This window comes from Crassostrea angulata, unplaced genomic scaffold (assembly GCF_025612915.1).
Source record: "Crassostrea angulata isolate pt1a10 unplaced genomic scaffold, ASM2561291v2 HiC_scaffold_131, whole genome shotgun sequence".
Classification (NCBI taxonomy): domain Eukaryota; kingdom Metazoa; phylum Mollusca; class Bivalvia; order Ostreida; family Ostreidae; genus Magallana; species Magallana angulata.
In genome coordinates, this window is record NW_026441686.1 from 1 (window position 1) to 15720 (window position 15720).

General features: G+C 33.5%; 1 protein-coding gene across 1 annotated transcript; it reads right to left on the bottom strand.

The window, feature by feature from the left end:
- Positions 1-7: 7 nt before the first annotated feature.
- LOC128169436 (uncharacterized) lies at positions 8-15675 on the bottom strand. Its single transcript, XM_052835584.1, has 12 exons — positions 14777-15675; positions 6638-6899; positions 5673-5872; positions 4598-4729; positions 4020-4220; positions 3361-3607; positions 2647-2802; positions 2285-2507; positions 1906-1971; positions 1428-1496; positions 978-1219; positions 8-288 (listed from the first exon to the last, which is right to left on the bottom strand). The coding sequence occupies exons 1-12, from the start codon at positions 14935-14937 to the stop codon at positions 130-132; spliced, it is 2118 nt and encodes a 705-aa protein (XP_052691544.1). The 5' UTR covers positions 14938-15675; the 3' UTR covers positions 8-129.
- Between the last annotated feature and the right edge of the window lie 45 nt (positions 15676-15720).

Below are 15720 nucleotides of genomic sequence, written 5' to 3' on the forward strand. Positions count from 1 at the left end.
ATGTATTCTGATAATGATCTGTTCATGTTAATTCATTTAGTAAATCTAAAAAAAATCATAATAACTTTTTTGATGGTTACAAACAGAATTTTTCACAAAAGGTCATAATTCCAGAATAAGGGGCAACACTCAGTGGCAATGTCTGCAGTTCCAGGGATTTCCGCCGATGGTTTTGTACGCCTGTACGGAGATCCCTGCACAACTCCGATGGTACCACTGCTGGCATCCATCACAGCAAAGCCAAAGGAGGCCTCTTCTCCCTTTCTTTCCACAAGTGGCACAAAGGTCCTTAAAAAAAGAAACCATACTTTACTAATTTGGCACACTCTCATCTAAATCAGCATTTAAATCAAATCCTACGTTTTTCACGTAGTGAATTCGCCATATACACACATTCCTATATTTTTATAACTATACTGAGTACAAGACTAAAATGAATAAAATGGATAACAACATTTTCTGATATGCCAATTAAACTCGATCTGCTTTATTATATACTTATGTATGGAATAAGAAATCATTCTTTGAGGTGATAAGTTAAGTCCAGAGTGTGGTCAAATCCAATAAATTAAGCCTGAAGGACTTTATGCTAGATTCGACCATGCTTTAACCAAAACTATCACCTCATAATAATGACACCTCATTACTTGGTTATATTGCCAAGTTCTTCACTTTAAAACAACATTTCAAAAGCACTATGATTTTATGTAGCACATGCAAAGTATTACTATGCGGCGCAGCCAATACAAATTCTTGCTTATATTATAGGACATGCCCATTTTGTGTTGCTCATCTTTTATAAAATTATTGGGCTATAGGCTTCAAAATTGATTTGTAATGTTATCACTAACAAAGACAGTTGAAAATGGAAATATTGTATAATTAAGCTTTTAGAATGTGTTTTCATTAAATAGTGATCTCTCACATCAAATTGATCTAAACATTCATTATGTTAGTGGAAGCATTAGCATACTTACACTCATCGGTACCCTCTGAACAGACGCCAGAGGCAGTCTGGGTGGGGAGGGGAGGGGCTCATCTGCTTGATGTCCTTCTTCTATTGGGGTGCCCATGTCCACTGACATATTCCCCATCATTTCAATGAATGGTGGGGGTGGAAAGTCATTGGAGATTGACCCATTTAGTGATGGTAGAGGTGGTGGTGGTGGAGGAAGGTCACCCATGTCAAAGGAATCCTGTTCCGTGTCCGGGGTATCTACTACAGAGAATTATTATATTCGTTAAATTTTCTTCAGAGTTTAACTATTATGAAGATCAATAGCTCATGTTACTTCAATATTAAAGTGTCACTACTAGATTTGGTGTCTCTAATCAATTTGCATTGTTATCATTCCATTTAAAAGAATTGTCTTGATGATTTAATTTTGAGCCCAACTGTATATAATTATAATTTCAAATCATGTTACCATTGTCCTCGATCTCTGGGAAGGTTGTTTCCTTCACTCTGCAGGTTTCTTCAACTTCAACGTCAGATTCTACAATAACAAAAAAAATGGATATCAATGATCTGTACACTCTGTTTTTAGTCAAAAAAAGAGCAGCACATTAAGGAGGATTGATGGTCAACAAATTAACCATCAGATCTACCTGAAACTTTCACATCTGACAATATGACCATAAACTAATATTGAGAAAAGTGAAAAAGTCGAATATTTATGCTTTCAAATTTGAGCATAATGCCATATATCATACTGAGAGAAGGTAAATATAACCTAAAAACGGACACTATTCTCCAGCCCTCTGAACTAAGAGTAAAAGATTGGGGTCTATTCTGAACAGAGTACCACACTAGATAACTGAACAATTGGGTTTCTTTTTTAAGTCATGAATCAATTGCAAAAAAACTTGATTGAGACAAATGATTATAATTTCAAATCATGTTACCATTGTCCTGGATCTCTGGGAAGGTTGTTTCCCTAACTCTGGTTTCTTCCACTTCATCGTCAGATTCTACAAAAACAAAAAAAATGGATATCAATGACTTGTACATGCTTTGCTTTTAGTAAAAAAATGTGCAATATCGAGGAGTTGTATGAAAAATCTCAAAATTATTTTCTATTCAATAAAATATAATTCCTCTGAAGGAGCTCATCATAAGAACAAATGCATGAAACTTAAGTGTACACTACTTCTTATAAGATCACCATAAGGAAAATTGAGACTGCTCTATAATATGGTTTGTGTATCTCTTTTAAATTACAAGCTGACCTTGATGTAATATATCACACTATAAAGCAAACAATGAATCTCTGTTAGGAATTACCTGAGGTAAGGCATCGAATGGTGTCTTCAGATAAAACACTCATGGGGATTTTCGCGACTTTCCTCACTTTCCCCATAATCCTCCCTGATTTGTTGATCTCTGCCCCAGGCGTGTTTTTTAGGACAGCAACCACTTCAGAAACTGCAATGTTCAAAGCTGCTGCTGCTCTGGCCTTGTCCAGCAGGACGGAGTCCTCCAAACATCTGAGGATGTCTTTTTTCACCTAGAAAATTGAAATATAATGTAAGAGAAGGTGGATATGTTTGGATAAATATGGCAGATATAATCATTACTTTTAAAGTGTATTTTATATTTCTAGTTATATGACCTTTTAATATTTATTAATAAAGACATGAACTCACATGTTGGCACAACCCTCCAAGTTCTTTCAACATTCGATTTGCTGCTTTGGATGGTTGGTGGTTCAAAGTTGTATTTTCGTGGTAGGGCAGCAACACATCCTTCACATATGCCCTGACTTGCTGCCACAAATGCCCTTTCTCTGTAACCTCCAGCATCTAAATAAAAAAATTAATGCATTAATTTTCTGTCTATTACTAGTACTGGTATATATTTTCTCATGTTCAGCTTTTAATGAGGCCGACTTTAATTTTCACTGCCTGTGGTTTTGCCTTATCTAATGAAATACAGTGTATTTATACTTTTTTTTATGAATTTTTTCCTATATCACTCATAAAATTAAAAGTAAGTAACAAAATACAGATAAAAATACTTCGATTTGGAAAGGGAAAATGTTCTTTCAAATGATTTTTCCAGTGTATGGTAGGTGAGCATTGCCATTGTGTTTTTGACATTATGATAAAAAGATTAAGCTTCGAAGTATGTTAAAGGAAATAACACAACAAAATATGTAAACACATATTTCAATTTGAGGAAAATCACTTGTTATGTATGCAGCTAATGCCATTGCAATTTTTTTCTTCGTTTAGCGTCCACCCAAAACTCAAAAACCTATCCTGGCCTATATAAGCATAATGTTATCTTGTAGATTTTATATAAATTAACTGGAATACAAATTAAATTTTTTTATATCAATTCAACAGGTTTTTCATTACCTTTTTGCAAATAATCAGAGGGAGAGCAATGCCCTCTGCAACTCTGATGTCCAGTCCTTCCAGATAAGACAGCAATCCCGATGTTACGTTTGCAATCTCCTCCGCTTCAATTTCGCTGGCCATCAACTTAAGGGAAATGAAAGCAGAGGAGGCTGCAATTGCTGCCTTAGTAAGAACTGCAAAGGTGCCTGGTTGGGGGTTGGCCTTGGGTCTTAAAAAGACTATGACGAACAGCCTGGAGTGATACCTTCAAAATTAAAAGTATTTCATTAGTAAGAGATTATTAAAATTGTCCCAATAACAATTTACCTGGCCAATGTTTTACATCATTTTCTTGTTTTTTGTTCAACTATGATATAAACCTTCAAAACTGTTTATACCATGGAAGGCAGGAGCCTTATTTTTGAAAACCATTGAAGGCCTTAGCAAAATACTGACATTTTTTAGGAAAGTTATGATTCATCATTTTATTGTATTTGGGCCACAGTTATTATTTACCGGTACTTATGATGCATAATATCTTGAATAGGACTGGCCAATCATTATAACTATTTACCAACACTATACAGTAAAGCCCTCCCAAATTTCAAATAATCTCTATAAATTATTGTCATTCATTGAAAAAAAATAGTAGTTTTTGACAGATAGGACATGCTTACTTTTCCATCTGATGGATGTCGAAGTTGGCTGTCACAAGGCACGCTGTCTGTGGGAACTGGTGTCCTCCCGATTTTCCCCTTGCTGCACCATTGGCCAAGTCCACAGCAACCTGTTTGACATCTGCTACTGAAGTAGGGTCATCCCATACAAAGGGAAGGGTGGACTTAGCAAAAGCATCCGTCAGATAGGTTAGGGTATCTCTGAAAATGATACATTGAAGTCAATATTTAAGGTTACATTCAAAACAAAAGCTTGAATAAATACTTGAACGACCTCAATGGTTAATGCATCAAGTAATAATGGCATGGAAGTTGGATATATCCATGTACTTATCACTTTACCAGCTACAATTGAAAACTAAAGGATAAAAAATCCTAATCAACATTTTACTACCGGTATTTTTTTGTCTTTGGTTTTTTTATATATATTTTTTTAAGAACTAGTTACCAGCAATAACTATAACAAAGTAGAAAAAAAATCATGTTCCAAGTTTTTGTGATTATTAGTGATTATTAGGTCATTCTGTTTTATATCATATATTGTTAGAGTCAGATGTGTAAAAGGTTTTTCTAATTACCTGCTGGTGATGGATTCATCCAAGGAAAGCCCACTGAAGAGTCCTGCACACTGTGCAACCAAAGTCTTTCCTACTTTAGGTGGTCCAAATAGAAGGGGGAGGTTAAAATGTCCCAACTTGGCCAAGATGTCTCTGCGAAGGACGAAAAAAAGTTTTAGTCAATTGCATACAGTAAATGTATACCATATTGTCTTAAGGGGCATGGTCTTGATTTTGGTCAAATTCTATTTTTTCTGTTTACTTACAATGCTTTAGGAATGCATTCCCAATATTCAAATGAAATTTGAAAGTCAGTTGTAGAATTATAAGCAGGATACATGGCTCACAGTTTTTGTCAAAGCTCATATGCCCTGTTTTTGTTTACATTATATGTTCAATATACCTGTATAAAATCTAGAAAATCATTTTCAAGCTAATTTGCATATCTTCTTAATAAATTTGAACATAAAAAAACAGGTCCTTATGTTTGACACATTGATTTTAGGTGTAAAACTGGAATTTTAACTTCAACATTAAAAAGTTAAAGCTTTGTTTACATAGCAAAGAAATGTAAAGCTTTGTAACTTTCAGAATGACACTTAAATGTTGGTTGCCTATTAAAATGCCTTTCGAAGCGTAGTACAAAAATCAAAATTGATAAAATAATTTTTGACCAAAATCGTCACCATGCCCCTTTACGAAAAATTATTGTCATTGAATGTAAAAGCCACATTTCCAAATCAAGCATTTCAATGTTTCATGTATCTTCTTTAATATATTTATCTGGTTTGCTTCAGATAAGATTAACACACATCTCTGGATAAAACCTGTTATTGTTTTACAGACACCATCTTTGATCTTAACAAAGCAAATGTTTGTGTCCTTGACACACCCCCCCCCCCCCCCCCCACACACTTTATAATAAATCTGTCAACAGACAGTAACAAATCATATACGAATAAATGTAAATCCTGACTTAATGTACAACAATATTTTTTCTGTTTTAAGGTTTAAGGTTGACTTCATTAAACCTGATATCTTATAAGATGAAAAAGCTGTCATTACTAGATTTACACATTCTCAAGTTTTTAATTACCTGTAGTTTGCCATCATCAGCATGCAACTCAAAGAGAGCAGGGCTGGGACAAAGTTGTCTCTTAGTTGTGTGTGTGCCAACTCTATGAACCTTGATAAAGGATTAAGGCCAGGAGGTTCGGCAAACTGTCTGGCCATTCCTTGGGGTGGGCAGCCAGGCCATCCTGGTATCCACATGAATGGGTTGGAAGCTGGTGGAATCTTAAAATAAATGGATTGAATTACTATTGGTTTTAGGAGGCTAAATATTAGGGGATATATATCCACTTTTTCATAATTATACCCCTGGAAGCTAATGATTAAACACTTAAATTTGGCTCTAAGTGGACATAAGGACACAGTGTCAATTAAATAGTTTATCTCGAAATTCAAGTACCGTATTTCCTTTAAGGTGCCTCACTACACCTTGAAATAATATATGTCAAATAGGGGGGGGGGGGTGTGCAATTTTGGATAACAAATGATATTTTCAAAAATTTCATTCAGTAAACATAAACAAAACCCCAGGCGGATATGAACTCTTGATCTGCGGTTCATAAGCCTGATACTTTAACCACTGAGCTATGACGATATACATCTGAATCAATTGATACAAACAGTTTAACAAAATATTAAAATTACAATCTTGTGACGTAGTGTCTTAAAATTTTTAAGTCTAGGTGTAGTGAAGTACCTAAACAATAAATCATGCTTAAACCTAGGTGCCCGAGAAGGGAGACTTTGCTACATTAAAAGCTTAAGGGTCATTCGTGATAACTGTCATGCATACAACATGTAATTAAGTCTAGAGGAATGAAAATCACTCTGCTCAAAGCATCAAATCATTATAAGCATGTTTGCTCTAACTGTGTTTTACTGTTCTATGCCAAAATTTCAGATTCAAATGCTAAACACGTGTATTAATATTGAGAAATATTACCGGGGGTACAACTTGATATTTAATTTATTTATTAACTATCTATATACCTTAATACCACGGTTGTTCAGAGCAACATCAGGTGAAATGATGCAAAAACCACCCTCTTGGTCACCAACAGTTGTCAGTAGCTTCCTGACCATGTTTTCTTTAGCGAACAACTCTTCTGTTAGCATGTCCAGAAGGTCATACAGCTGGGCTGGGCTGAGTTTACAGTGCAATGCCCCTCCTCTTCCACCTTGGAAGGTCTGGTTCAGGGCTGTAGTTAAACTATGGGAATCCCTACAATCCTTCTGGCGGAACCATGCTCTTCTACAATGCAAAGAAAACCTAACATGAGACACTTTTTATATCTTAGTTTTAGTACCAAATTTCTTTTATTGTTGAATTGATCCTCAGAATTAAAATATTTTAAGGTATTCAATGTATAATGAAGGGATATTAAACAATTTTGAAGCATTTAAACTAGTTAAATATGTATTGCTTAATAACAATTGTTACAGGGCCATCCCATTGGGTTAATTATCTTTAATAAGTGTTGGATGAAAAATGTGGTATGAAAGGTTTGATAACGCAGGCGTTGTAGCCCGGTTTCCCAAGAGTATCATTTTAGCTCGTTAGGCAAGTGAGAGAGAGCGAACATGAGTCTATAATTTCTGAGTTAATATCTGTAGTTGTCATTGGTTTATTGTGCATGATATAAAAGTTCTGAGAGATGAAAGTGAGCAGTTGATTGAGTTATGGTTGAGTCTGAGGAGTGAGAGATAATTGGTATGGCCATACCCAGGGAACACGTGGGAGACAGAGGAGAATGAGTTTGGATGTTAAAGAGTGAGGATGCATTTGTGATATAATCTGTGTTTCCTATATATTGTGTAATTTGTGTAATTCGTGTTTGTTGTAAATATGTAAATAAACTTGTAAAATATAAACAATAGTTATCAATCAGTGCCGGTGACGGGGAGGACCCCCGTCACATATTATGGTGGCAGCGGTGGGATAACTAAAGGACAAAGGAACAAAATGCCAAAGAAAAAGAGGCAAGAGCTTGTCGAAGAAATAATTGTGAATGAAGTTACACCAGAGCCGAAGTCATAGACTCTAGTTAGGCCAGTACCTTTTTACGGAAAGTTAGACGAAGATGTTGATTCTTGGATTAAAGACTTTGACCGGATCGCCAGAGCAAATTTCTCGAGTGATGGCAGGAAGTGTGTCACAATACCGGTGTTCCTTCGAGACCAGGCAGCAGATTAATTATTATGAATCGTTAGATGATGATTTAAAAGATGATTATCGCTCTGTTTGTGACTCTCTCCGGGAAAGGTTCATCCCAAAAGAGCTACAGTCATTGTATTACTCAAACCTCTTTGGATACAGACAAGCAGAGATCCAAACTGCTGACGACTATGCCGCAAATATAACGAAGCTAACCACACGTGCGTACATGGACATGCCAAGACGACAAAAAGAAACTCTTACCAAAGAACATTTCATTCAAAGGTTAAGACCTGAAATAAAAAGGTTTGTTCTACTTTCAAACCCAAAGACTTTTGAGGAAGTTTTTCGTCATGCGAAAACAGAGGAATGAAACAACTCTCTTGTGGACGACTCGAGGACAAGAGTGGCAGCTATGTCATGCGATCCTAAGAGAACAGAGGAGCTGGAGAAATCCATCGCAGACCTCACAGCCCAAGTATTAGTGATGGCTACCTAGATAGGGCGCATTTCTTCCCAACGACAATATGCCTCAAATACCCGGGGGCAGAACTTCCGAGGATCCTGGCGAGGAAGAGGCCGTGGACTGCAGCCCAGGTCTGACCGGAACCTTAGGACGACCTTAGGACGACGGATGGAAGGCCAATCTGCAACAACTGTCAGTGGGTAGGACATATCGCATTTCGATGTAAAGTACAAAATACCAATTCGGGAAACTAAAGACCGCCCCTTTGTGTGGAGGTAAAGGATTAGCGGAAGTCCTCCGAAAGAGAGCCGGTTGCGCGAAGTGAAAGAATTCGATTCCTCTGGGAATAGTGAAAATAATATAATTGTGAAATATGTATGTGAAAATATTGTATCATGTCAGTTGAATCCTAAATTTTGTACCGCCAAAGTTTTAGGAAATGTGAATGATAAAAGTGCTTCAATGTTGATCGACACCGGATCCAGTGTCACAATTGTGAGTGATAAATTCGCAGACCAGGGTACCATGGCGCCCGCTGGAGGGGTGAGCATTACATCATCTACGGGCAAGCGAGTCGATTTAATTGGAAAATGTGACTTTCGAATTAGAATTGGCGAAAAGACATTGTTTACAATGCATTTGTTGCTAGGAATTTCCCATATAACTGTATTTTAGGACTAGATATTCTTAAAGATTGTGCATGTTACATTGATATTGCAAATGATTCTTTGTATATAAAAGGTGAGCGCGTCTCATTTAGTCCTGATGCGAATCTAGTCAGTGAGAGTTAGACTTCAATGCAAATTTTCAAGGTGTAATTAGTTGGACCATTATAATCAAAATTTTGAAAATTCCTTTAGTGGAGTTTTTTTTATTTGATATCACCTTATAACAATGATATCATAATTAAGAATATCGGACCAAACAATTTTTAGGTACAAAATGTGGTTGTTATACATCGAATACCTTAAAGGTACAATTTTTATTATATTGACATTTTAAGATCATTGACTTTATGTATCCCTGAAACAATAATTTTCGTTTAATTCACGAAAACTGATGCCTGAGAATATTGGTTATGTGTCGAGGCTGGATGGTCAGCAAAATAATCACCATGCAGATATATGATTTGTTTTGCTATAAAATATTATTTAGCAAAAAATAATTCTTTGAATTTACTTTTTAAATTTGGGTATTTTTCTATATTCTAAAATTAACAAAATTGATAATCCTCTTCTTTTCTATAACACTTGTGTCCTGATCTTTGAGATAAAATTGATAGTGATTCCCATGATTTTGTGTAGTATTTTACACTCGATATCTATTTTTTAATATATTCCGTACAGTGGCTGTTGTGGTCAATTAAATAATTGACTTGATGTTAGTATTGATAAAAAAGTTGTCATTTAAAAAGTCTCTTTAAATTTGTTGTATTTTTTAAAGCATTAATGCTAAATTTGACGAAAATGTATAAATATTTGGGAAATGTGTTGAGCGACCAATTACATCATAAACTTATATGAAAATGCATTTTAATATTTGTTAAATATAATTGTTAAAAGCTATTCAAAAGGTATGCTTTTCTTTTCTTTGTTTTGATCCCCCCCCCCCCCCACCATGAATTTTTTGTACTCTATTACTCACACCGGTTTAAATTTAGAGGCAGAATGTATTTCGAATTTAATCATTCATCAAATAAATTAAATTCTTCTCCGTGCCATGAAGGCGCATAGGGTTGGTGCTTATCCCTGGTTTCCTTATTGCTAAGTGAATGAGAGACAATTGACTCAATCCCACTGGATGGGACACCAGTCCATTGCAGGTTAACTTCCAGTGTAAATCCTGTACCCAATTCCGGCTGGGTGGACTGATACAATGAATATAAAGTGTCTTGTCTAAGTGTACCAGATTTGGGGTCAATGACTTTGAAATGTTGTTAAATACCTTCAAACAATTTGATAATTTTATGACCGCAATTAAATTGACATCCACAACCAAAGTATTTTCTTTAAAGCAAATACATGCAATAATTAATTAACCGAACAAGGTATATGTAAATTATAGATATACACATTTAATAAATAAGAGCTAAATAATACTTTATCAAATCTATTTAGCTTTAAAGTTAAAATACAAAGAAAAAGTACTCTTTCAAGATCTCATATGAATGTTATATGCCTAACGACAAGAACCACATTCTGGGTACTCTTAATTCTTTATTCTACAAGATTACTTACAGGTATATTCGCGATTCCGTAGTTTTGTGTCAAATTGCAAAATATTAAATCGTGATCACCCATTTTTCCTATAGCTCAAAACTGTTCAAACAAGAGGACCAATTGGCCACATCGCTCACCTGAGCAACACTGGCTTTAAATGGGCATTCAAAGGATACTGTGCCATGTGGCCCCTCGGTAGATTAACCAATATATATATTGGTTATATATTATATATCATAATAAAAATGAATATCCAAATTTTACACTTATTTTTGCATATACTTAATCTTTGACATATTTAAGTCTATGGAATACCATTTTTACCAAAAATCAGATCATATGCAATATCTATACTACTATATTAAAATAATATACTCAAGTTTTTGGGCTTAAATTTGGAGAAATCGGAAGAGTACTGTCTTGTGTTTTCTACATTTAAAACATTATGGGTACTTGAAGATTACCAATTTGTTTTTATTTTTTCTAAATCAAGCTTTGCTTATTAATAATCAACAAAAATTCCTTTAAAAATTCCGGAACTTATCTGGATTTTTTGGATTTTACAATCTTGTGCATGCGCATTACATTCGTGCTAAATCACGGGAGGCTAAGTTTACGTTTCCACAATATCACATTTGCATCGATAAACTCAGAAAGGATAATACAAATACATGTAAATTTTCATTGAAAATTTGCTATCTATTCTGTTCATCAAAGAAAATACAAGAGATGACTCAAAATTACGTTGTATTTGACTCAGTAGTTCTTGAGAAGATTTTTAAAAATGCATCCCCCTTTTTCTACAGTTTAGAGGTTTTCTCCGCTTTGAATAAAGATTGGTCTTTTATTTCTGCAATTTATGTTTGCCTTCAAATAAGGATGCTTTGTGCCAAATTTGGTTGAAATTTGCCAAGCGGTTTTAGAGAAGATGTTGAAAATGTAAAAAGTTTACATACGGACAGACGGACGATGGACAAAATGTGATCAGAATAGCTCACTTGAGCTTTCAGCTCAGGTGAGCTAAAAATTAAAGCAAGGTTTGCTTGAAAATTAATTCCTCACGTTTAATTAGGAATCTACAGAGCACACCCTACATAAAATCCATATCTAGGTGAACTATTTAACACAGTGTCAACTTTTGGGTGTTTAAATCAAGAACAGGAATTAAATTTATAAAACTTTTTATTTAATTTACTGTGACTGGCTTGTTCGTGTCATAAGATGGCTTAATTAGAATGATAGATTCCATTTAGATACTTCAATTTATTATCCACTTGGTTCATTGTGTGTGTTTGTGAGAGAGAGAAAGAGATAGAGAGAGAGGATCTGAAATTTTTTTCCCAAGGCTTAACAAGACCTTTGTTTGGTAGTGTTTATAATTATAATGAATACAAAATAGTCTAAACTCTTAAACACAGGAAAATTTTATTTGTAAATATAACATTTGAAATTTTCCCAAAATTTCTCATAAAGGTTATATAGATCTTAACATGTATATAAATGCAAATTTGATTACATTCCCGATTGATTTAACTCTACCAGCAAGGTAATATAAAAACCCTAACTTAGGTAAACGTTGTAATTTTGTTAGATACTCGTTCTATGTTTTATTAAATTAATACAAAAAAAAAATAAATTTACTCTCACCCCATTCAACAACGCTCATTAAGTATAACGAAAATAAACAATCTGAAATGTAAGCATAGAATAAATTTGTCTAAATTAGTTAAAAATCCAGAGAATGCATAGTGAATGTATTATTGCATGGATTTTGAAAAACAAAAACCAAAACCCTATTTTAATTTAATTTTTTCCAGTTCAATTATACTGAAAACATTTGTAATCTGTAAATATTCGAAATGCTTAGAGCACATTATATTAACTATAATCAGATACTTAAGGAGGAAAGATCACCAAAAAAGAGATAACCTAAATGTAGTTTGAATACTCACTGTATTTATATTAATGTAAATGAATAAGATCATTTGTTTGGAAATTTTTTGGTTTCAATTTTATTGCCTGCCCTTGTAAATTATTTTGAAATGACGTTAAACAATTTAAGAATTTAAGAATTAAGGTTGCACAAGGCCCCGGAAACCATTATATTGATTCAGCAACTGAAACTTTAATCTATTAAGATTCCTTATTGTTTCTGCAATGCAGAAACCTAAATTGAAATGTATGAAACGTTGTGTAAATCATTATGGGGATATCACCCAGATTCAGCACATTTCCAAGGGGTTTCAGTATGCAAAAACTTTGGGTTGAGATCCCAAATCGTTTACACATCGCTCAAACCAATTATACTAAAATTTATTTGTTTTGAAAAAATATATATAAATTATTTTCAGCAGGCTAAGATAGGTTCAATTTTTACATCATGATCATGATTGTGTAAATGCTTATATGTACAGTAAGTTTCAGGGTGACTAAAATTATATGTATACATCAAACTTAAAATGTGGAAAATTAGGTTATTCTTATGTGTACTTTCTTTGTGACAAATTTAGAATGTATTCTATATTAAAAATAAACTGATCTCTCTCTCTCTCTCTCTCTCTCTCTCTCTGAGTGAACAATGACTGTTATATAACATATACACAGTACTTAGCAGGAGTGTTAATACCTGTCCCTGACAAGAACTTATTTTTCAATTTGTGTGTATCAAAAAAATTAAATTAACCTGTAAAATTATCAATAAGTAAAATGACCCTAGTTGTACATGGCCAACATTTTAAGATGAAATATTTTACTTACAATCATTAATTTGTTATTAGAGTCTAGCAATACATGTATACCTATTTAGTAAGATGCCTTCTTTAATCCTTTAATATCACTTTGATTAAAACTTGATGCACTAGTTATCAAATAAATTAAGATAAAGTTGTTGTAAATGCAACATTATTTTTTTACATCATGCCTGAAATTCTACAGTTTATTTATTTTTGAGGGGAAAAAATATTAGAACATGCTCAATTGCAATTTTAAAAAAAAGGGAATATGCTTTGGTGATAAAATGGGGTTTTATATCTGTAGGTTTGCAGATTATTATTTGTCTGTGGCATTAAGTCTTTCAATTGTCACATGACGTCATTGTGAGCATGCCGGTATATTTTACCGTTATTGGTATCATTATCATTAGTGTAGTCATTAGCCACCCCACCCCCCCCCCAATCCGGTTCCGACGCCTATGTCCATGCAATCATATGCAAATGGTGGTTGGTCTGAACATATTTAAAAATTTAATTTAATATAAGCATGTTGGCGGTTAAAAATTGTTGCAAGTTATTTGAAATATTAACAGCTAGGATCTACTTTCCTTTTCTATGACCAATTTTAAAATATTGTGATGTCACAAAGAATGGGATAGCTGCACAAGCTTTTGCAGATCAAGTTATTTAAGTGTAAAAATAGAGGCAGAAGTGGGTATTTCATTTCACGATTAAGACACGCCTCTATTATAAGATGTAATAAATCATTATATAGGAATTTCATAGTAAAAATTTTTTAAAAATCAAGGACCTTAATTATTTACAAAATGCTTTAAAATTAAACAAGTAAATATAGATTTGTAATACCTGCATGTGTATATATATATAGGCTAAGTATAATTTGTATTTCTTTGTAAGCCTGAGCTTGTTTATTTATGTACTCTTATTTTTGATAGTAATTAAATAGTAAGTAGTTTTTAGTAGAACAATTAATGTCCATTTAATGCTTAAGTATTCACTTGACTTTAACTATACACACACACAACTTGATCTCTCTCATATGGAAAGAACTTATATAAACTATAGATATATAACGGTAAGTCTTAAACTAATCTTAAACTAATCCCATCTCCAGTGATGAATGATAAATTATAAACCAGGTAAAAGAAGACATGATATAAGTCTTAAACACACATGTTTTACAGAGTATCAATCAGGTGTGATGAACAATTTTTTTTTCAGGTGGAAAACATATTTAAAATAGCTTGTGCTTAAAAAATACATACTAAAAGCATAATGAAATTCATTTGATTAAATTGAGAATCATTTAATTGAGCTAGCTATTAATGTTATATGTTTTTCAGCTAATTTTAAAATTCATATGAAAATATATTTTGCTTCCACATATTTTGTATGAGGAAAGTAAGAGTTAAGCTGATTGATTACAAAAATATAACTTATGATTTAGCTTACACATGCACATGTCATATATCTCTGTCTTTTGAAACTATAATAAGAATGATCAGCAAACTATTGTTCATCACCCCTGACTAAGGTTGTCTTAACTATAACACTTACCCGGTGACACCATCAGCTCGAGTAACATCAACCACGAATCCAGGCCCGACTTCAGATTCGACACAGTAGACCATCTTGAAGATGAAGTTGGAAAAGTGGTTGAAAGCGTCTTTAACTAAAAATCCCCACCGGTTGTCGCGCTCTACAATATGCTTAGCCATGACTTCGTTTGGTTTCGAAAGAAATGCTTGTGCAGAATGAATAAAGTGGGAATAATTTCTGACTTTGTCCCACAGTTTAGCCAATCAAAATATGAAAATAATTATATGACCAATCAGATTACAGTAATATTTGAAACATTCTAACCAATGGTGCCTATTGTAGGATACATGATGTGTACTTGGGGTATACAGAGCTGTCACTTATGGTATACCTCCATTACACAACCCCAAAGTTTAACTCTTGTATAAACAATACGGGATCTCCCTACTAGGGGGATCTGTTTCAAAATGACCTCCCTATGTTGTTTTAACAAATAGTAATGGGTGTACATTAATTAAGATCTAACTATTTTGGAAAGTATTTTATCCAATAAATTTCAACTAATTTTTGCATAATAAGGTAATAGTCGATCACCACATATACCATTTAATTTTTGCCTTCTGATATTTTCAATCATTTAAATGAAAAAAAAATTATCATTGGCCTTCTTTTCTCTATTTCCTAAATTAAGACTAAGAGAATTGAACTTATATAAAATTATGAAATATGAACGAATATGTTTCCTTTTTATGCATAATACCCATGTCATTTGGCTACCATGCTTGAACCCAAAGTAATTAAAACTACCATTTTTATTTTCACTTAAATTTTCAAAATTGACATCAATCAATATTTTTGGATCTTGAATTAGGTCAAAACATTAACAATGCATTAGAAAATGTTTTTCATCCGCTAAAGTTTGTCCACTTTAAAATTACAGGTTCCAAAAATCAAATAATGTT